Source organism: Pristiophorus japonicus, unplaced genomic scaffold (genome assembly GCF_044704955.1).
Source record: "Pristiophorus japonicus isolate sPriJap1 unplaced genomic scaffold, sPriJap1.hap1 HAP1_SCAFFOLD_723, whole genome shotgun sequence".
Taxonomy (NCBI): Eukaryota; Metazoa; Chordata; class Chondrichthyes; family Pristiophoridae; genus Pristiophorus; species Pristiophorus japonicus.
This window is the reverse complement of record NW_027254638.1, coordinates 206,442-227,865: the sequence shown is the minus strand read 5'-3', so window position 1 is coordinate 227,865 and position 21,424 is coordinate 206,442. Positions and strand designations below refer to the sequence as shown.

At 57.0% G+C, this 21,424-nt stretch overlaps 1 protein-coding gene across 2 annotated transcripts in view; it reads right to left on the bottom strand.

Moving 5' to 3' along the window:
- LOC139256442 (solute carrier family 25 member 33-like) overlaps positions 1–21,424 on the bottom strand; it is a 52,660-nt gene that overhangs the window by 2,474 nt on the left and 28,762 nt on the right. For both annotated transcript variants that reach the window (XM_070874221.1, XM_070874220.1), the window contains one exon: positions 1,575–1,652. In XM_070874221.1, coding sequence (XP_070730322.1) covers positions 1,575–1,652 — 78 coding nt within the window. The remainder of the gene's footprint in view (positions 1–1,574; positions 1,653–21,424) is intronic.

Here is a 21,424-nt window from a genome sequence, read left to right as displayed (position 1 = left end):
CAGTACTGCCCCTCCAACAGTGCGACGCTCCCTTAGTACTGCCCCTCCGACAGTGCGGCACTCCCTCAGTGCAGCCCTTCCGACAGTGCGGCGCTCCCTCAGTACTGCCCCTCCGACAGTGCGGCGCTCCCTCAGTACTGCCCCTCCGACAGTGCGGCGCTCCCTTAGTACTGCCCCTCCGACAGTGCGGCACTCCCTCAGTGCAGCCCCTCCAACAGTGCAACGCTCCCTTAGTACTGCCCCTCCAACAGCGCAGTACGGTGCTTCCTCGGTACTGTCCCTCCGACAGTGCGGCGCTCCCTCAGTACTGCCCCTCCGACAGTGCGGCGCTCCCTCAGTACTGCCCCTCCGACAGTGCTCCCTCAGTACTGCCCCTCCGACAGTGCGGCGCTCCCTCAGTACTGCCCCTCCGACAGTGCGGCGCTCCCTCAGTACTGCCCCTCCGACAGTGCGGTGCTCCCTCAGTACTGCCCCTCCGACAGTGCTCCCTCAGTACTGCCCCTCCGACAGTGCTCCCTCAGTACTGCCCCTCCGACAGCGCTCCCTCAGTACTGCCCCTCTGACAGTGCTCCCTCAGTACTGCCCCTCCGACAGCGCTCCCTCAGTACTGCCCCTCCGACAGCGCTCCCTCAGTACTGCCCCTCCGACAGCGCTCCCTCAGTACTGCCCCTCCGACAGCGCTCCCTCAGTACTGCCCTTCCGACAGTACGGCTCTCCCTCAGTACTGCCCATTGACCAGAAACTTAACTGGACCAGCCACGTAAACACCGTGGCCACAAGAGCAGGTCGGAGGCTGGGTATTCTGCGACCAGTGTCTCACCTCCTGACTCCCCAAAGCCTTTGCACCATCGACAAGGCACAAGTCAGGAGGGATATTCCTGATGGGACACTCCCCACTTGCCCTGATGAGTTGCAGCTCCCAACAACACTCGAGGAGCTCGACACCATCCAGGACAAAGCAGGCCGCTCGATGGGCACGCTGCCCACCACCTCCAACACTTCCCTCCCTCCCTCCACCACCGGCACACCGTGGGCCGCAGTGTGCACCGTCTCCAAGACCCACCGCGGCAACTGGCCAAGGCTTCTTCGGCAGCACCTCCCAAACCCACCGCCTCTGCCCGCCTCGGAGGACCAGGGCAGCGGGCGCATGGGAACACCACCCCCTCCACGTTCCCCCTCCCCAGTCACACACACCGTCCCGACTGGGGACTATACCGGCCGTTCCTGCATCGTCGCTGGGTCACAATCCCGGAACGCCCTCCCGGACAGCACTGTGTGGGAGCACCTTCACCACACGGGACTGCAGCGGTTCAAGAAGGCGGCTCACCTCCACCTTCTCAACTGCGACGAGGGACGGGCGACAAACGCCGGCCTGGCCAGGGACCCCCGCATCCCAGGGACGACTGAACAAAAAAGGTCACTGTGCCCGCTGGGATCTGTGTATCCGATAAGCACAAGTACAGGCCCCGCTGGGCTGAATGGCCTCTTTCTGTGCTGTACGAACCCATGAACCGGTTTTCATCCCGGTTGCCCCGTCCGCCCTCCCTCCTGTGCCTGGCTCCCAACGTCCTTACCGGGAAGGCGCCACTCCCACGAGATTTGGGCCCAGCCCTCTGAAGAGTGATCGCACGCCTTCTTTTTCCAGAATGTTCCTGCAACAGAGGTCAAAGGGCAAATTACGTCAAGTTAGGGCTGCTGCTCGAGCAGGGTCTCTTTCTCCCCCGTCCCTTCCCCCCCCTCGCCAACCCTGTGGGACTGAGTCCCCCGACCCTTCCTCTCCCCACGCAACCCACACACAGAGCAGGAAAAGCCCAGGCTGCATTCTCGGCCTAGTGCTGGAGTTAGCCTGATCCTCACACCCGGTGTGGGACTGAGCCCCACGCACAGAGCAGGAAAAGCCCAGGCTGCATTCTCGGCCTAGTGCTGGAGTTAGCCTGATCCTCACACCCGGTGTGGGACTGAGCCCCACACACAGAGCAGGAAAAGCCCAGGCTGAATTCTCGGCCGAATGATGGAGTTAGCCTGATATTCACCCGGTGTGGTACTGAGACCCACACACAGAGCAGGAAAAGCCAAGGCTGCATTCTCGGCCTAATGATGGAGTTAGCCTGATCCTCACCCGGTGTGGTCCTGAGCCCCACACACAGAGCAGGAAAAGCCCAGGCTGCATTCTCGGCCTAGTGATGGAGATAGCCTGATCCTCACACCCGGTGTGGTACTGAGCCCCACACACAGAGCAGGAAAAGCCCAGGCTGCATTCTCGGCCTAGTGATGGAGTTAGCCTGATCCTCACACCCGGTGTTGGACTGAGATACATACACACACGCACACACTGAGCAGGAAATGCCCAGGCTCCATTATCGGCCTGTGCTGATCTGACTGGCCTCTCACCATCCACCTTCCGTAACATTCAGCCCATCAAAAGCTCTCCTTGCCCCTCCGTGTCCGGACTCGTACCAAGTCCCGTTCACCCATCAGCCTCCCCCCCCCCCCCGCCCTCACTCTCTGCTCGCTGACCGACATCGGCTCCCGGTCCGGAAATGTCTCCAGTTTGAAATTCTCATGCTTGTTTTCAAACCCCTCCCTGTCCTCCTCGTCCCTCTCCCTATTTCTGTCGCCTCCTCCAGCCCTTACGAACCTCCCAGATCTCGGCTCTCCTCCAAATGTGGCCTCCCACGCAAGGTGCCACAAAAGAGGTTACTGCACAAGATAAAAGTTCACGGGGTCGGGGGTAATATATTATCATGGATAGAGGATTGGCTAACGAACAGAGAACAGAGAGTCGGGATAAATGGTTCATTCTCGGGTTGGCAATCAGTAACTAGTGGTGTGCCGCAGGGATCAATGCTGGGTCCCCAACTATTTACAATCTATATTAACGACTTGGAAGAAGGGACTGAGTGTCACGTAGACAAGTTTGCTGACGATACAAAGATGGGAGGAAAAGCAATGTGTGAGGAGGACACAAAAAATCTGCAAAAGGACACAGACAGGCTAAGTGAGTGGGCAAAAATTTGTCAGATGGAGTATAATGTTGGAAAGTGTGAGGTCATGTACTTTGGCAGAAAGAAATCAAAGAGCAAGTTATTATTTAAATGGAGAAAGATTGCAAAGTGCTGCAGTCCAGCAGGACCTGGGGGTCCTTGTGCATGGAACACAAAAGGTTAGTATGCAGGTTACAGCAAGTGATCAGGAAGGCCAATGGGATCTTGGCCTTTATTGCAAAGGGGATGGAGTATAAAAGCAGGGAAGTCTTGCTCCAGTTATACAGGGTATTGGTGAGGCCACACCTGGAGTACTGCGTGCAGTTTTGGTTTCCATATTTACGAAAGGAGATACTTGCTTTGGAGGCAGTTCAGAGAAGGTTCACTCGGTTGATTCCGGGGATGAGGGAGTTGACTTATGAGGAAAGGTTGAGGAGGTTGGGCCTCTACTCATTGGAGTTCAGAAGAATGAGAGGCGATCTTATCGAAACGTATAAGATTATGAGGGGGGCTTGACAAGGTGGATGCAGAGAGGATGTTCCCACTGATGGGGGAGACTAGAACTAGGGGGCATGGTCTTAGAATAAGGGGCCGCCCATTTAAAACTGAGATGAGGAGGAATTTCTTCTCTCAGAGGGTTGTAAATCTGTGGAATTCGCTGCCTCAGAGAGCTGTGGAAGCCGGGACATTGAATATATTTAAGACAGAGATAGACAGTTTCTTAACCGATAAGGGGATAAGGGGGCGGGCAGGGAAGTGGAGCTGTGTCCATGATCGGATCAGCCATGATCGTATTAACTGGCAGAGCAGGCTCGAGGGGCCAAATGACCGACTCCTGCTCCTATTTCTGATGTTCTGATGATCTGTCGATTGATTAACCTCTGTCCCTATTTTATCAGACGAGATCTGTTGCTCAGGCTGGTCTTGCCTTTGTCACAGTCACAAACTCGGGGGAGGTTGTGGGGCTGGTGGAGGCGACAGAGATAGGGAGGGGTGTAGGGGCTGGAGGAGGTTACAGAGATAGGGAGGGGTGTAGGGGCTGGAGGAGGTTACAGAGATAGGGAGGGGTGTTGGGACTTGAGGACGTTACAGAGATAGAGAGGAGTGTAGGGGCTGGAGGTTACAGAGATAGGGAGGGGTGTAGGGTCTGGAGGAGGTTACAGAGATAGGGAGGGTGTAGGGGCTGGAGGTTACAGAGATAGGGAGGAGTGTAGGGGCTGGAGGAGGTTACAGAGATAGGGAGGGTTGTAGGGTCTGGAGGGTGTTACAGAGATAGGGAGGGGTGTAGGGGCTGGAGGAGGTTACATAGATAGGAAGGGGTGCAGTGGCTGGAGGAGGTTACAGAGAGAGTGAGGGGTGTAGGGGCTGGAGGAGGTTACAGAGATAGGGAGGGGTGTAGGGGCTGGAGAAGGTTACAGAGATAGGGAGGGGTGTAGGGGCTGGAGGAGGTTACAGAGATAGGGAGGGGTGTACGGGCTGGAGGAGGTTACCGAGATAAGGAGGGATGTAGGGGCTGGAGTTAAAGAGATAGGGAGAGGTGTAGGGGCTGGAGGAAGTTACAGAGATAGGGAGGGTTGTAGGGGCTGGAAGAGGTTGCAGAGATAAGGAGGTGTTGTGGGGCTAGAGGAGATTACAGAGATAGGGAGGGTGGAGGAGCTGGAGGGGATTACAGAGATAGGGAGGGGTTATTGGGCCGGAGGAGGTTACAGAGAATGGGAGGGGTGTAGGGGCTGGAGGTGGTTACAGAGATATGGAGGGTTGTAGGGGCTGGAGCAGGATGCAGAGATAGGGAGGGGTGTAGGGGCTGGAGGTTACAGAGATAGGGAGGGTTGTAGGGGCTGGAGGAGGTTACAGAAATAGGGAGGTGTGTACGGGCTGGAGGAGGTTACAGAGATAGGGAGGGTTGTAGGGTCTGGAGGGTGTTACAGAGATAGGGAGGGGTGCAGGGGCTGGAGGAGGTTACATAGATAGGAAGGGGTGCAGTGGCTGGAGGAGGTTACAGAGATAGGGAGGGGTGTAGGGGCTGGAGGAGGTTACAGAGATAGGGAGGGGTGTAGGGGCTGGAGGAGGTTACAGAGATAGGGAGGGTGGAGGAGCTGGAGGGGATTACAGAGATAGGGAGGGGTGTAGGGGCTGGAGCGGGTTACAGAGATAGGGAGGGGTATAGGGGCTGAAGGAGGTTACAGAGATAGGGAGGGGTGTAGGGGCTGAAGGAGGTGACAGAGATAGGGAGGGATGTAGGGGCTGGAGGAGGTTACAGAGATAGGGAGGGGTGTAGGGGCTGAAGGAGGTTACAGAGATAGGGAGGGATGTAGGGGCTGGAGGAGGTTACAGAGATAGAGAGGGGTGTAGGGGCTGCAGGGTGTTACAGATATAGGGAGGGTTTGTTGGGCTGGAGGAGGTTACAGAGAAAGGGAGGGGTGTAGGGGCTGGAGGAGGTTACAGAGATAGGGAGTGGTGTAGGGGCTGGAGCTGGTTACAGAGATAGGGAGGGGTGTAGGGGCTGGAGGAGGTTACAGAGATAGGGAGGGGTGTAGGGGCTGGAGGAGGTTACAGAGATAGGGAGGGTTGTAGGGGCTGGAGGAGGTTACAGAGATAGGGAGGCGTGTAGGGTCTGGAGGGTGTGACAGATAGGGAGGGGTGTAGGGGCTGGAGGAGGTTACAGTGATAGGGAGGGGTGTACGGGCTGGAGGAGTTTGCAGAGATAGGGAGGGGTGTAAGGGCTGAAGGTTACAGAGATAGGGAGGGGTGTAAGGGCTGAAGGTTACAGAGATAGGGAGGGGTACAGGAGCTGGAGGTTACAGAGATAGGGAGGGGTGTCGGGGCTGGAGTAGGTTACAGAGATAGGGAGGGGTGTCGGGGCTGGAGGAGGTTACAGAGATAGGGAGGGGTGTAGGGTCTGGAGGGTGTTACAGAGATAGGGAGGGGTGTAGGGGCTGGAGGAGGTTACAGGGATCGGGAGGGGTGTAGGGGCTGGAGGAGGTTACAGAGATAGGGAGGGGTGCAATGGCTGGATGAGGTTACAGAGATAGGGAGAGGTGTATGGGCTGGAGGATGTTACAGAGATAGGGTGGGTTTGTTGGGCTGGTGGAGGTTACAGAGATAGGGAGAAGTGTAGGGGCTGGAGGGGGTTACAGAAATAGGGAGGGGTGTGGGGGCTGGAGGAGGTTACAGAGATAGGGAGGGGTATAAGGTCTGGAGGGGGTTACAGAGATAGGGAGGGGTTATTGGGCCGGAGGAGGTTACAGAGATAGGGAGGTGTGTAGGGGCTGGAGGGGGTTACAGAGATATGGAGGGTTGTAGGGGCTGGAGCAGGATGCAGAGATAGGGAGGGGTGTAGGGGCTGGAGGAGGTTACAGAAATAGGGAGGTGTGTACGGGCTGGAGGAGGTTACAGAGACAGGGAGGGTTGTAGGGTCTGGAGGGTGTTACAGAGATAGGGAGGGGTGCAGGGGCTGGAGGAGGTTACATAGATCGGAAGGGGTGCAGTGGCTGGAGGAGGTTACAGAGAGAGTGAGGGGTGTAGGGGCTGGAGGAGGTTACAGAGATAGGGAGGGGTGTAGGGGCTGGAGGAGGTTACAGAGATAGGGAGGGTGGAGGAGCTGGAGGGGATTACAGAGATAGGGAGGGGTGTAGGGGCTGGAGCGGGTTACAGAGATAGGGAGGGGTATAGGGGCTGCAAGAGGTTACAGAGATAGGGAGGGGCGTAGGGTCTGGAGGGGTTTGCAGAGATAGGGAGGGGTTTAGGTGCTGGAGGAGGTTACAGAGATGGAGAGGGGTGTAGGGGCTGAAGGAGGTTACAGAGATAGGGAGGGATGTAGGGGCTGAAGGAGGTGACAGAGATAGGGAGGGATGTAGGGGCTGGAGGAGGTTACAGAGATAGGGAGGGGTGTAGGGGCTGGAGGAGGTTACAGAGATAGGGAGGGGTGTAGGGGCTTGAGGAGGTTACAGAGATAGGGAGGGGTGTTGGGACTTGAGGACGTTACAGAGATAGAGAGGGGTGTAGGGGCTGCAGGGTGTTACAGATATAGGGAGGGTTTGTTGGGCTGGAGGAGGTTACAGAGAAAGGGAGGGGTGTCGGGGATGGAGGGGTTTACAGAGATAGGGAGGGTTGTAGGGGCTGGAGGAGGTTACAGAGATAGGGAGGGGTGTAGGGTCTGGAGGGTGTTACAGAGATAGGGAGGGGTGTAGGGGCTGGAGGACGTTACAGTGATAGGGAGGGGTGTACGGGCTGGAGGAGTTTGCAGAGATAGGGAGGGGTGTAAGGGCTGAAGGTTACAGAGATAGGGAGGGGTGTCGGGGCTGGAGGAGGTTACAGAGATAGGGTGGGGTGTAGGGGCTGGAGGAGGTTACAGAGAATGTGAGGGGTGTAGGGGCTGGAGGAGGTTACAGAGATAGGGAGGGGTGCAATGACTGGAGGAGGTTACAGAGATAGTGAGGGGTGTAGGGGCTGGAGGAGGTTACAGAGATAGGGAGGGGTGCAGTGGCTGGAGGAGGTTACAGAGATAGAGAGGGGTGGAGGGGCTGGAGGAGGTTACATAGATAGGGAGGGGTGTAATGGCTGGATGAGGTTACAGAGATAGGGAGAGGTGTATGGGCTGGAGGAGGTTACAGAGATAGGGTGGGTTTGTTGGGCTGGTGGAGGTTACAGAGATAGGGAGAAGTGTTGGGGCTGGAGGGGGTTACAGAAATAGGGAGGGGTGTGGGGTCTGGAGGAGGTTACAGAGATAGGGAGGGGTATAGGGTCTGGAGGGGGTTACAGAGATAGGGAGGGGTGTACGGGCTGGAGGAGGTTACCGAGATAGGGAGGGATGTAGCGGCTGGAGGAGGTTGCAGAGATAAGGAGGTGTTGTGGGGCTAGAGGAGATTACAGAGATAGGGAGGGGTTTAGTGGCTGGAGGAGGTTACAGAGATAGGGAGGTGTGTACGGGCTGGAGGAGGTTACAGAGATAGGGAGGGTTGTAGGGTCTGGAGGGTGTTACAGAGATAGGGAGGGGTGCAGGGGCTGGAGGAGGTTACATAGATAGGAAGGGGTGCAGTGGCTGGAGGAGGTTACAGAGAGAGTGAGGGGTGTAGGGGCTGGAGGAGGTTACAGAGATAGGGAGGGGTGTAGGGGCTGGAGGAGGTTACAGAGATAGGGAGGGTGGAGGAGCTGGAGGGGATTACAGAGATAGGGAGGGGTGTAGGGGCTGGAGCGGGTTACAGAGATAGGGAGGGGTATAGGGGCTGCAGGAGGTTACAGAGATAGGGAGGGGCGTAAGGTCTGGAGGGGTTTGCAGAGATAGGGAGGGGTTTAGGTGCTGGAGGAGGTTACAGAGATGGAGAGGGGTGTAGGGGCTGAAGGAGGTTACAGAGATAGGGAGGGGTGTAGGGGCTGAAGGAGGTGACAGAGATAGGGAGGGATGTAGGGGCTGGAGGAGGTTACAGAGATAGGGAGGGTTGTAGGGGCTGGAGGAGGTTACAGAGATAGGGAGGCGTGTAGGGTCTGGAGGGTGTTATAGAGATAGGGAGGGGTGTAGGGGCTGGAGGAGGTTACAGTGATAGGGAGGGGTGTACGGGCTGGAGGAGTTTGCAGAGATAGGGAGGGGTGTAAGGGCTGAAGGTTACAGAGATAGGGAGGGGTGTCGGGGCTGGAGTAGGTTACAGAGATAGGGTGGGGTGTAGGGGCTGGAGGAGATTACAGAGAATGTGAGGGGTGCAGGGGCTGGAGGAGGTTACAGAGATAGGGAGGGGTGTAGGGTCTGGAGGGTGTTACAGAGATAGGGAGGGGTGTAGGGGCTGGAGGAGGTTACAGGGATAGGGAGGGGTGTAGGGGCTGGAGGAGATTACAGAGATAGGGAGGGGTGCAATGACTGGAGGAGGTTACAGAGATAGTGAGGGGTGTAGGGGCTGGTGGAGGTTACAGAGATAGGGAGAAGTGTCGGGGCTGGAGGGGGTTACAGAAATAGGGAGGGGTTATTGGGCCGGAGGAGGTTACAGAGATAGGGAGGGGTGTAGGGGCTGGAGGGGGTTACAGAGATATGGAGGGTTGTAGGGGCTGGAGCAGGATGCAGAGATAGGGAGGGGTGTAGGGGCTGGAGGTTACAGAGATAGGGAGGGTTGTAGGGGCTGGAGGAGGTTACAGAAATAGGGAGGTGTGTACGGGCTGGAGGAGGTTACAGAGATAGGGAGGGTTGTCGGGTCTGGAGGGTGTTACAGAGATAGGGAGGGGTGCAGGGGCTGGAGGAGGTTACATAGATAGGAAGGGGTGCAGTGGCTGGAGGAGGTTACAGAGAGAGTGAGGGGTGTAGGGGCTGGAGGAGGTTACAGAGATAGGGAGGGGTGTAGGGGCTGGAGGAGGTTACAGAGATAGGGAGGGTGGAGGAGCTGGAGGGGATTACAGAGATAGGGAGGAGTGTAGGGGCTGGAGCGGGTTACAGAGATAGGGAGGGGTATAGGGGCTGCAGGAGGTTACAGAGATAGGGAGGGGTTTAGGTGCTGGAGGAGGTTACAGAGATGGAGAGGGGTGTAGGGGCTGAAGGAGGTTACAGAGATAGGGAGGGGTGTAGGGGCTGAAGGAGGTGACAGAGATAGGGAGGGATGTAGGGGCTGGAGGAGGTTACAGAGATAGGGAGGGGTGTAGGGGCTGGAGGAGGTTACAGAGATAGGGAGGGTTGTAGGGGCTGGAGGAGGTTACAGAGATAGGGAGGGTTGTAGGGGCTGGAGGAGGTTACAGAGATAGGGAGGGGTGTAGGGTCTGGAGGGTGTTACAGAGATAGGGAGGGGTTTGGGGCTGGAGGAGGTTACAGTGATAGGGAGGGGTGTACGGGCTGGAGGAGTTTGCAGAGATAGGGAGGGGTGTAAGGGCTGAAGGTTACAGAGATAGGGAGGGGTACAGGAGCTGGAGGTTACAGAGATAGGGAGGGGTGTCGGGGCTGGAGGAGGTTACAGAGATAGGGTGGGGTGTAGGGGCTGGAGGAGGTTACAGAGAATGTGAGGGGTGTAGGGGCTGGAGGAGGTTACAGAGATAGGGAGGGGTGTAGGATCTGGAGGGTGTTACAGAGATAGGGAGGGGTGTAGGGGCTGGAGGAGGTTACAGGGATAGGGAGGGGTGTAGGGGCTGGAGGAGGTTACAGAGATAGGGAGGGGTGCAATGACTGGAGGAGGTTACAGAGATAGTGAGGGGTGTAGGGGCTGGAGGAGGTTACAGAGATAGGGAGGGGTGCAGTGGCTGGAGGAGGTTACAGAGATAGAGAGGGGTGGAGGGGCTGGAGGAGGTTACATAGATAGGGAGGGGTGTAATGGCTGGATGAGGTTACAGAGATAGGGAGAGGTGTATGGGCTGGAGGAGGTTACAGAGATAGGGTGGGTTTGTTGGGCTGGTGGAGGTTACAGAGATAGGGAGAAGTGTCGGTTCTGGAGGGGGTTACAGAAATAGGGAGGGGTGTGGGGGCTGGAGGAGGTTACAGAGATAGGGAGGGGTATAGGGTCTGGAGGGGGTTACAGAGATAGGGAGGGGTTATTGGGCCGGAGGAGGTTACAGAGATAGGGAGGGGTGTAGGGGCTGGAGGGGGTTACAGAGATATGGAGGGTTGTAGGGGCTGGAGCAGGATGCAGAGATAGGGAGGGGTGTGGGGGCTGGAGGTTACAGAGATAGGGAGGGGTGTAGGGGCTGGAGGAGTTTGCAGAGATAGGGTGGGGTGTCGGGGCTGGAGGAGGTTACAGAGATAGGGAGGGGTCTAGGGGGTGAAGGAGGATTCAGAGATAGGGAGGGGTGTAGTGTCTGGAAGGGGTTACAGATATAGGGAGGGGCTTTGGGGCTGGAGGGGGTTACAGAGATAGGGAGGGGTGTAGGGGCTGGAGGAGGTTACAGAGATAGGGAGGGGTGTAGGGGCTGGAGGAGGTTACAGAGATAGGGAGGGGTGTACGGGCTGGAGGAGGTTACCGAGATAGGGAGGGATGTAGGGGCTGGAGTTAAAGAGATAGGGAGAGGTATAGGGGCTGGAGGAAGTTACAGAGATCGAGAGGGTTGTAGGGGCTGGAGGAGTTGCAGAGATAAGGAGGTGTTGTGGGGCTAGAGGAGATTACAGAGATAGGGAGGGGTTTAGTGGCTGGAGGAGGTTACATAGATAGGGAGAGGTTTAGAGGCTAGAAGAGGTTATAGAGTTAGGGAGGGGTGTCGGGGCTGGAGGAGGTTACAGAGATAGGGAGTGGTGTAGGGGCTGAAGGAGGTTACAGAGATAGGGAGGGATGTAGGGGCTGGAGGAGGTTACAGAGATAGGGAGGGGTGTAGGGGCTGGAGGTGGTTACAGAGATAGGGAGGGGTGTTGGGACTTGAGGACGTTACAGAGATAGAGAGGGGTGTAGGGGCTGCAGGGTGTTACAGATATAGGGAGGGTTTGTTGGGCTGGAGGAGGTTACAGAGAAAGGGAGGGGTGTAGGGGCTGGAGGAGGTTACAGGGATAGGGAGGGGTGTAGGGGCTGGAGCTGGTTACAGAGATAGGGAGGGGTGTAGGGGCTGGAGGAGGTTACAGAGATAGGGAGGGGTCTAGAGGCTGGAGGTTGCAGAGATAGGGAGAGGTGTAGGGGCTGGAGGAGGTTACAGAGATAGGGAGGGGTGTATGGTCTGGAGGGTGTTACAGAGATAGGGAGAGGTGTAGGGGCTGGAGGAGGTTACAGAGATAGGGAGGTGTGTAGGGGCTGGAGGAGTTTGCAGAGATAGGGAGGGGTGTAAGGGCTGAAGGTTACAGAGATAGGGAGGGGTCTAGGGGCTGGAGGAGGTTACAGAGAATGTGAGGGGTGTAGGGGCTGGAGGAGGTTACAGAGATAGGGAGGGGTGCAGTGGCTGGAGGAGGTTACAGAGATAGAGAGGGGTGGAGGGGCTGGAGTTAAAGAGATAGGGAGAGGTGTAGGGGCTGGAGGAAGTTACAGAGATAGGGAGGGGTTATTGGGCCGGAGGAGGTTACAGAGATAGGGAGGGGTGTAGGGGCTGGAGGTGGTTACAGAGATATGGAGGGTTGTAGGGGCTGGAGCAGGATGCAGAGATAGGGAGGGGTGTAGGGGCTGGAGGTTACAGAGATAGGGAGGGTTGTAGGGGCTGGAGGGTGTTACAGAAATAGGGAGGGTTGTAGGGGCTGGAGCAGGATGCAGAGATAGGGAGGGGTGTAGGGGCTGGAGGTTACAGAGATAGGGTGGGGTGTAGGGGCTGGAGGAGGTTACAGAGATAGGGAGGGGTGTAGGGTCTGGAGGGTGTTACAGAGATAGTGAGGGGTGTAGGGGCTGGAGGAGGTTACAGGATAGGGAGGGGTGTAGGGGCTGGAGGAGGTTACAGAGATAGGGAGGGGTGCAATGACTGGAGGAGGTTACAGAGAGAGTGAGGGGTGTCGGGGCTGGAGAGGTTACAGAGATAGGGAGGGGTGTAGCGGCTGGAGGAAGTTACAGAGAATGTGAGGGGTGTAGGGGCTGGAGAGGTTACAGAGATAGGGAGGGGTGTAGGGGCTGGAGGAGGTTACAGAGATAGGGAGGGGTGTAGGGGCTGGAGAGGTTACAGAGATAGGGAGGGGTGCAATGACTGGAGGAGGTTACAGAGAGAGTGAGGGGTGTAGGGGCTGGAGAGGTTACAGAGATAGGGAGGGGTGCAATGACTGGAGGAGGTTACAGAGATAGTGAGGGGTGTAGGGGCTGGAGGAGGTTACAGAGATAGGGAGGGGTGCAGTGGCTGGAGGAGGTTACAGAGATAGAGAGGGGTGGAGGGGCTGGAGGAGGTTGCAGAGATAGGGAGGGGTTATTGGGCCGGAGGAGGTTACAGAGATAGGGAGGGGTGTAGGGTCTGGAGGGTGTTACAGAGATAGTGAGCGGTGTAGGGGCTGGAGGAGGTTACAGGATAGGGAGGGGTGTAGGGGCTGGAGGAGGTTACAGAGATAGGGAGCGGTGCAATGACTGGAGGAGGTTACAGAGAGAGTGAGGGGTGTCGGGGCTGGAGAGGTTACAGAGATAGGGAGGGGTGTAGGGGCTGGAGGAAGTTACAGAGAATGTGAGGGGTGTAGGGGCTGGAGAGGTTACAGAGATAGGGAGGGCTGTAGGGGCTGGAGGAGGTTACAGAGATCGGGAGGGGTGCAGTGGCTGGAGGAGGTTACAGAGATAGGGAGGGGTGGAGGGGCTGGAGGAGGTTACAGAGATCGGGAGGGTTGTAGGGTCTGGAGGGTGTTACAGAGATAGGGAGGGTGGAGGAGCTGGAGGGGATTACAGAGATAGGGAGTGGTTATTGGGCCGGAGGAGGTTACAGAGATAGGGAGGGCTGTAGGGGCTGGAAGTGGTTACAGAGATATGGAGGGTTGTAGGGGCTGGAGCAGGATGCAGAGATAGGGAGGGCTGTAGGGGCTGGAGGTGGTTACAGAAATAGGGAGGTGTGTACGGACTGGAGGAGGTTACAGAGATAGGGAGGGTTGTAGGGTCTGGAGGGTGTTACAGAGATAGGGAGGGGTGTAGGGGCTGGAGGAGGTTACATAGATAGGAAGGGATGCAGTGGCTGGAGGAGGTTACAGAGATAGGGAGGGGTGTAGGGGCTGGAGGAGGTTACAGAGATAGGGAGTGGTGTACGGGCTGGAGGAGGTTACCGAGATAGTGAGGGATGTAGGGGCTGGAGTTAAAGAGATAGGGAGAGGTATAGGGGCTGGAGGAAGTTACAGAGATAGGGAGGGTTGTAGGGGCTGGAACAGATTGCAGAGATAAGGAGGTGTTGTGGGGCTAGAGGAGATTACAGAGATAGGGAGGGGTGTAGTGGTTGGAGGAGGTTACATAGACAGAGAGGAGTGCAGGGTCTGCAGGAGGTTACAGAGATAGGGAGGGTTGTAGGGGCTGGAGGAGGTTACAAAGATAGGGAGGGGTGTAGGGGCTGGAGGAGGCGACAGAGATAGTGAGGCGTGTCGGGGCTGGAGGAGGTTGCAGAGATAGGGAGGGGTGTGGGAGCTGGAGGAGGGTACACAGTTAGGGAGGGGTTTAGGGGCTGGAGGAGGTTACAGAGATAGGGAGGGGTGTAGGGTCTGGAGGAGGTAACAGAGATAGGGAGGGTGGAGGAGCTGGAGGGGATTACAGAGATAGGGAGGGGTGTAGGGGCTGGAGCGGGTTACAGAGATAGGGAGGGGTGTTTGGGCTGCAGGAGGTTACAGAGATAGGGAGGGGTGTAGGGTCTGGAGGGGGTTGCAGAGATAGGGAGGGGTTTAGGTGCTGGAGGAGGTTACAGAGATGGAGAGGGGTGTAGGGGCTGAAGGAGGTTACAGAGATAGGGAGGGGTGTAGGGGCTGAAGGAGGTGACAGAGATAGGGAGGGATGTAGGGGCTGGAGGAGGTTACAGAGATAGGGAGGGGTGTAGGAGCTGAAGGAGGTTACAGAGATAGGGAGGGATGTAGGGGCTGGAGGAGGTTACAGAGATAGGGAGGGGTGTAGGGGCTGGAGAAGGTTACAGAGATAGGGAGGGGTGTTGGGACTTGAGGACGTTGCAGAGATAGAGAGGGGTGTATGGGCTGCAGGGTGTTACAGATATAGGGAGGGTTTGTTGGGCTGGAGGAGGTTACAGAGAAAGGGAGGGGTGTAGAGGCTGGAGGTTACAGAGATAGGGAGAGGTGTAGGGGCTGGAGGAGGTTACAGAGATAGGAAGGGTTATAGGGGCTGGAGGAGGTTACAGAGGTAGGGAGGGGTGTAGGGTCTGGAGGAGGTTACAGAGATAGGGAGGTGTGTAGCGGCTGGAGGAGGTTACAGAGATAGGGAGGTGTGTAGTGGCTGGAGGAGGTTACAGAGAGAGTGAGGGGTGTCGGGGCTGGAGGAGGTTACAGAGATAGGGAGGGGTGTAGGGGCTGGAGGAGGTTACATAGATAGGGAGAGGTTTAGAGGCTGGAAGAGGTTATAGAGTTAGGGAGGGGTGTCGGGGCTGGAGGAGGTTACAGAGATAGGGAGTGGTGTAGGGGCTGAAGGAGGCGACAGAGATAGGGAGGGATGTAGGGGCTGGAGGAGGTTACAGAGATAGGGAGTTGTGTCGGGGCTGAAGGAGGTTACAGAGATAGGGAGGGGTGTTGGGACTTGAGGACGTTACAGAGATAGAAAGGGGTGTAGGGGTTGCAGGGTGTTACAGATATAGGGAGGGTTTGTTGGGCTGGAGGAGGTTACAGAGAAAGGGAGGGGTGTAGGGGATGGAGGGGTTTACAGAGATAGGGAGAGGTTTAGGGGCTGGAGGAGGTTACAGAGATAGGGAGGGGTCTAGAGGCTGGAGGTTACAGAGATAGGGAGAGGTGTAGGGGCTGGAGGAGGTTACAGAGATAGGGAGGGGTCTAGAGGCTGGAGGTTACAGAGATAGGGAGAGGTGTAGGGGCTGGAGGAGGTTACAGAGATAGGGAGGTGTGTAGGGGCTGGAGGAGTTTGCAGAGATAGGGAGGGGTGTAAGGGCTGAAGGTTACAGAGATAGGGAGGGGTACAGGAGCTGGAGGTTACAGAGATAGGGAGGGGTGTCGGGGCTGGAGGAGGTTACAGAGATAGGGTGGGGTGTAGGGGCTGGAGGAGGTTACAGAGAATGTGAGGGGTGTAGGGGCTGGAGGAGGTTACAGAGATAGGGAGGGGTGTAGGGTCTGGAGGGTGTTACAGAGATAGGGAGGGGTGTAGGGGCTGGAGGAGGTTACAGGGATAGGGAGGGGTGTAGGGGCTGGAGGAGGTTACAGAGATAGGGAGGGGTGCAATGACTGGAGGAGGTTACAGAGATAGTGAGGGGTGTAGGGGCTGGAGGAGGTTACAGAGATAGGGAGGGGTGCAGTGGCTGTAGGAGGTTACAGAGATAGAGAGGGGTGTAGGGGCTGGAGGAGGTTACAGAGATAGGGAGGGGTGTAGGGGCTGGAGAAGGTGACAGAGATAGGGAGGGGTGTTGGGACTTGAGGAGGTTACAGAGATAGGGAGGGTTGTAGGGTCTAGAGGGTGTTACAGAGATAGGGAGGGGTGTAGGGGCTGGAGGAGGTTACATCGATAGGAAGGGGTGCAGTGGCTGGAGGAGGTTACAGAGAGAGTGAGGGGTGTAGGGGCTGGAGGAGGTTACAGAGATAGGGAGGGGTGTAGGGGCTGGAGAAGGTTACAGAGATAGGGAGGGGTGTAGGGGCTGGAGCGGGTTACAGAGATAGGGAGGGGTGTAGGGGCTGCAGGAGGTTACAGAGATGGGGAGGGGTGTAGGGTCTGGAGGGGGTTGCAGAGATAGGGAGGGGTTTAGGTGCTGGAGGAGGTTACAGAGATGGAGAGGGGTGCAGGGGCTGGAGGAGGTTACATAGATAGGAAGGGATGCAGTGGCTGGAGGAGGTTACAGAGAGAGTGAGGGGTGTAGGGGCTAGAGAGGTTACAGAGAAAGGGAGGGGTGTAGGGGCTGGAGGAGGTTACAGAGATAGGGAGGGTGGAGGAGCTGGAGGGGATTACAGAGATAGGGAGGGGTTATTGGGCCGGAGGAGGTTACAGAGATAGGGAGGGCTGTAGGGGCTGGAGCAGGATGCAGAGATAGGGAGGGGTGTAGGGGCTGGAGGTTACAGAGATAGGGAGGGTTGTAGGGGCTGGAGGAGGTTACAGAAATAGGGAGGTGTGTACGGGCTGGAGGAGGTTACAGAGATATGGAGGGTTGTAGGGTCTGGAGGGTGTTACAGAGATAGGGAGGGGTGTAGGGGCTGGAGGAGGTTACATAGATCGGAAGGGATGCAGTGGCTGGAGGAGGTTACAGAGAGAGTGAGGGGTGTAGGGGCTGGAGAGGTTACAGAGATAGGGAGGGGTGTAGGGGCTGGAGGAGGTTACAGAGATAGGGAGGGTTGTAGGGGCTGGAGGAGGTTACAGAGATAGGGAGGGGTGTAGGGTCTGGAGGGTGTTACAGAGATAGGGAGGGGTGTAGGGGCTGGAGAGGTTACAGAGATAGGGAGGGGTGTACGGGCTGGAGGAGGTTACCGAGATAGTGAGGGGTGTATGGGCTGGAGAGGTTACAGAGATAGGGAGGGGTGTTGGGGCTGGAGGAGGTTACAGAGATAGGGAGGTGTGTAGGGGCTGGAGGAGGTTACAGAGATAGGGAGGGGTGTACGGGCTGGAGGAGGTTACCGAGATAGTGAGGGATGTAGGGGCTGGAGTTAAAGAGATAGGGAGAGGTGTAGGGGCTGGAGGAAGTTACAGAGATAGGGAGGGTTGTAGGGGCTGGAACAGATTGCAGAGATAAGGAGCTGTTGTGGGGCTAGAGGAGATTACAGAGATAGGGAGGGGTGTAGTGGCTGGAGGAGGTTACATAGACAGAGAGGAGTGCAGGGTCTGCAGGAGGTTACAGAGATAGGGAGGGTTGTAGTGGCTGGAGGAGGTTACAAAGATAGGGAGGGGTGTAGGGGCTGGAGGAGGCGACAGAGATAGTGAGGCGTGTCGGGGCTGGAGGAGGTTGCAGAGATAGGGAGGGGTGTACGGGCTGGAGGAGGTTACCGAGATAGTGAGGGATGTAGGGGCTGGAGTTAAAGAGATAGGGAGAGGTGTAGGGGCTGGAGGAAGTTACAGAGATAGGGAGGGATGTAGGGGCTGGAGGAGGTTACAGAGATAGGGAGGGTGGAGGAGCTGGAGGGGATTACAGAGATAGGGAGGGGTGTAGGGGCTGGAGGAGGTGACAGAGATAGGGAGGGGTGTAGGGGCTGAAGGAGGTTACAGAGATAGGGAGGGATGTAGGGGCTGGAGGAGGTTCCAGAGAAAGGGAGGGGTGTAGAGGCTGGAGGTTACAGAGATAGGGAGAGGTGTAGGGGCTGGAGGAGGTTACAGAGATAGGGAGGGTTGTAGGGGCTGGAGGAGGTTACAGAGATAGGGAGGGGTGTAGGGTCTGGAGGGTGTTACAGAGATAGGGAGGGGTGTAGGGGCTGGAGGAGTTTGCAGAGATAGGGAGGGGTGTAAGGGCTGAAGGTTACAGAGATAGGGAGGGGTACAGGAGCTGGAGGTTACAGAGATAGGGACGGGTACAGGAGCTGGAGGTTACAGAGATAGGGAGAGGTGTAGGGGCTGGAGGAGGTTACAGAGATAGGGAGGGGTGTAGGGGCTGGAGGAGGTTACAGAGATAGGGAGGGGTGTTGGGACTTGAGGACGTTACAGAGATAGAGAGGGGTGTCGGGGCTGCAGGGTGTTACAGATATAGGGAGGGTTTGTTGGGCTGGAGGAGGTTACAGAGAAAGGGAGGGGTGTAGGGGATGGAGGAGGTTACAGAGATAGGGAGGGGTCTAGAGGCTGGAGGTTACAGAGATAGGGAGAGGTGTAGGGGCTGGAGGAGGTTACAGAGATAGGGAGGGGTGGAGGGGCTGGAGGAGGTTACATCGATAGGAAGGGGTGCAGTGGCTGGAGGAGGTTACAGAGATAGGGAGGGGTGTAGGGGCTGGAGGAGGTTACAGAGATAGGGAGGGGTGTAGGGGTGGAGGAGGTTACCGAGATAAGGAGGGATGCAGGGGCTGGAGTTAAAGAGATAGGGAGAGGTGTAGGGGCTGGAGGAAGTTACAGAGATAGGGAGGGTTGTAGGGTCTGGAGGAGGTTACAGAAATAGGGAGGTGTGTACGGGCTGGAGGAGGTTACAGAGGTAGGGAGGGGTGTAGGGTCTGGAGGAGGTTACAGAGATAGGGAGGTGTGTAGCGGCTGGAGGAGGTTACAGAGATAGGGAGGTGTGTAGTGGCTGGAGGAGGTTACAGAGAGAGTGAGGGGTGTCGGGGCTGGAGGAGGTTACAGAGATAGGGAGGGGTGTAGGGGCTGGAGGAGGTTACATAGATAGGGAGAGGTTTAGAGGCTGGAAGAGGTTATAGAGTTAGGGAGGGGTGTCGGGGCTGGAGGAGGTTACAGAGATAGGGAGTGGTGTAGGGGCTGAAGGAGGCGACAGAGATAGGGAGGGATGTAGGGGCTGGAGGAGGTTACAGAGATAGGGAGTTGTGTCGGGGCTGAAGGAGGTTACAGAGATAGGGAGGGGTGTTGGGACTTGAGGACGTTACAGAGATAGAAAGGGGTGTAGGGGTTGCAGGGTGTTACAGATATAGGGAGGGTTTGTTGGGCTGGAGGAGGTTACAGAGAAAGGGAGGGGTGTAGGGGATGGAGGGGTTTACAGAGATAGGGAGAGGTTTAGGGGCTGGAGGAGGTTACAGAGATAGGGAGGGGTCTAGAGGCTGGAGGTTACAGAGATAGGGAGAGGTGTAGGGGCTGGAGGAGGTTACAGAGATAGGGAGGGGTCTAGAGGCTGGAGGTTACAGAGATAGGGAGAGGTGTAGGGGCTGGAGGAGGTTACAGAGATAGGGAGGTGTGTAGGGGCTGGAGGAGTTTGCAGAGATAGGGAGGGGTGTAAGGGCTGAAGGTTACAGAGATAGGGAGGGGTACAGGAGCTGGAGGTTACAGAGATAGGGAGGGGTGTCGGGGCTGGAGGAGGTTACAGAGATAGGGTGGGGTGTAGGGGCTGGAGGAGGTTACAGAGAATGTGAGGGGTGTAGGGGCTGGAGGAGGTTACAGAGATAGGGAGGGGTGTAGGGTCTGGAGGGTGTTACAGAGATAGGGAGGGGTGTAGGGGCTGGAGGAGGTTACAGGGATAGGGAGGGGTGTAGGGGCTGGAGGAGGTTACAGAGATAGGGAGGGGTGCAATGACTGGAGGAGGTTACAGAGATAGTGAGGGGTGTAGGGGCTGGAGGAGGTTACAGAGATAGGGAGGGGTGCAGTGGCTGTAGGAGGTTACAGAGATAGAGAGGGGTGTAGGGGCTGGAGGAGGTTACAGAGATAGGGAGGGGTGTAGGGGCTGGAGAAGGTGACAGAGATAGGGAGGGGTGTTGGGACTTGAGGAGGTTACAGAGATAGGGAGGGTTGTAGGGTCTAGAGGGTGTTACAGAGATAGGGAGGGGTGTAGGGGCTGGAGGAGGTTACATCGATAGGAAGGGGTGCAGTGGCTGGAGGAGGTTACAGAGAGAGTGAGGGGTGTAGGGGCTGGAGGAGGTTACAGAGATAGGGAGGGGTGTAGGGGCTGGAGAAGGTTACAGAGATAGGGAGGGGTGTAGGGGCTGGAGCGGGTTACAGAGATAGGGAGGGGTGTAGGGGCTGCAGGAGGTTACAGAGATGGGGAGGGGTGTAGGGTCTGGAGGGGGTTGCAGAGATAGGGAGGGGTTTAGGTGCTGGAGGAGGTTACAGAGATGGAGAGGGGTGCAGGGGCTGGAGGAGGTTACATAGATAGGAAGGGATGCAGTGGCTGGAGGAGGTTACAGAGAGAGTGAGGGGTGTAGGGGCTAGAGAGGTTACAGAGAAAGGGAGGGGTGTAGGGGCTGGAGGAGGTTACAGAGATAGGGAGGGTGGAGGAGCTGGAGGGGATTACAGAGATAGGGAGGGGTTATTGGGCCGGAGGAGGTTACAGAGATAGGGAGGGCTGTAGGGGCTGGAGCAGGATGCAGAGATAGGGAGGGGTGTAGGGGCTGGAGGTTACAGAGATAGGGAGGGTTGTAGGGGCTGGAGGAGGTTACAGAAATAGGGAGGTGTGTACGGGCTGGAGGAGGTTACAGAGATATGGAGGGTTGTAGGGTCTGGAGGGTGTTACAGAGATAGGGAGGGGTGTAGGGGCTGGAGGAGGTTACATAGATCGGAAGGGATGCAGTGGCTGGAGGAGGTTACAGAGAGAGTGAGGGGTGTAGGGGCTGGAGAGGTTACAGAGATAGGGAGGGGTGTAGGGGCTGGAGGAGGTTACAGAGATAGGGAGGGTTGTAGGGGCTGGAGGAGGTTACAGAGATAGGGAGGGGTGTAGGGTCTGGAGGGTGTTACAGAGATAGGGAGGGGTGTAGGGGCTGGAGAGGTTACAGAGATAGGGAGGGGTGTACGGGCTGGAGGAGGTTACCGAGATAGTGAGGGGTGTATGGGCTGGAGAGGTTACAGAGATAGGGAGGGGTGTTGGGGCTGGAGGAGGTTACAGAGATAGGGAGGTGTGTAGGGGCTGGAGGAGGTTACAGAGATAGGGAGGGGTGTACGGGCTGGAGGAGGTTACCGAGATAGTGAGGGATGTAGGGGCTGGAGTTAAAGAGATAGGGAGAGGTGTAGGGGCTGGAGGAAGTTACAGAGATAGGGAGGGTTGTAGGGGCTGGAACAGATTGCAGAGATAAGGAGCTGTTGTGGGGCTAGAGGAGATTACAGAGATAGGGAGGGGTGTAGTGGCTGGAGGAGGTTACATAGACAGAGAGGAGTGCAGGGTCTGCAGGAGGTTACAGAGATAGGGAGGGTTGTAGTGGCTGGAGGAGGTTACAAAGATAGGGAGGGGTGTAGGGGCTGGAGGAGGCGACAGAGATAGTGAGGCGTGTCGGGGCTGGAGGAGGTTGCAGAGATAGGGAGGGGTGTGGGAGCTGGAGGAGGGTACACAGTTAGGGAGGCGTTTAGGGGCTGGAGGAGGTTACAGAGATAGGGAGGGATGTAGGGGCTGGAGGAGGTTACAGAGATAGG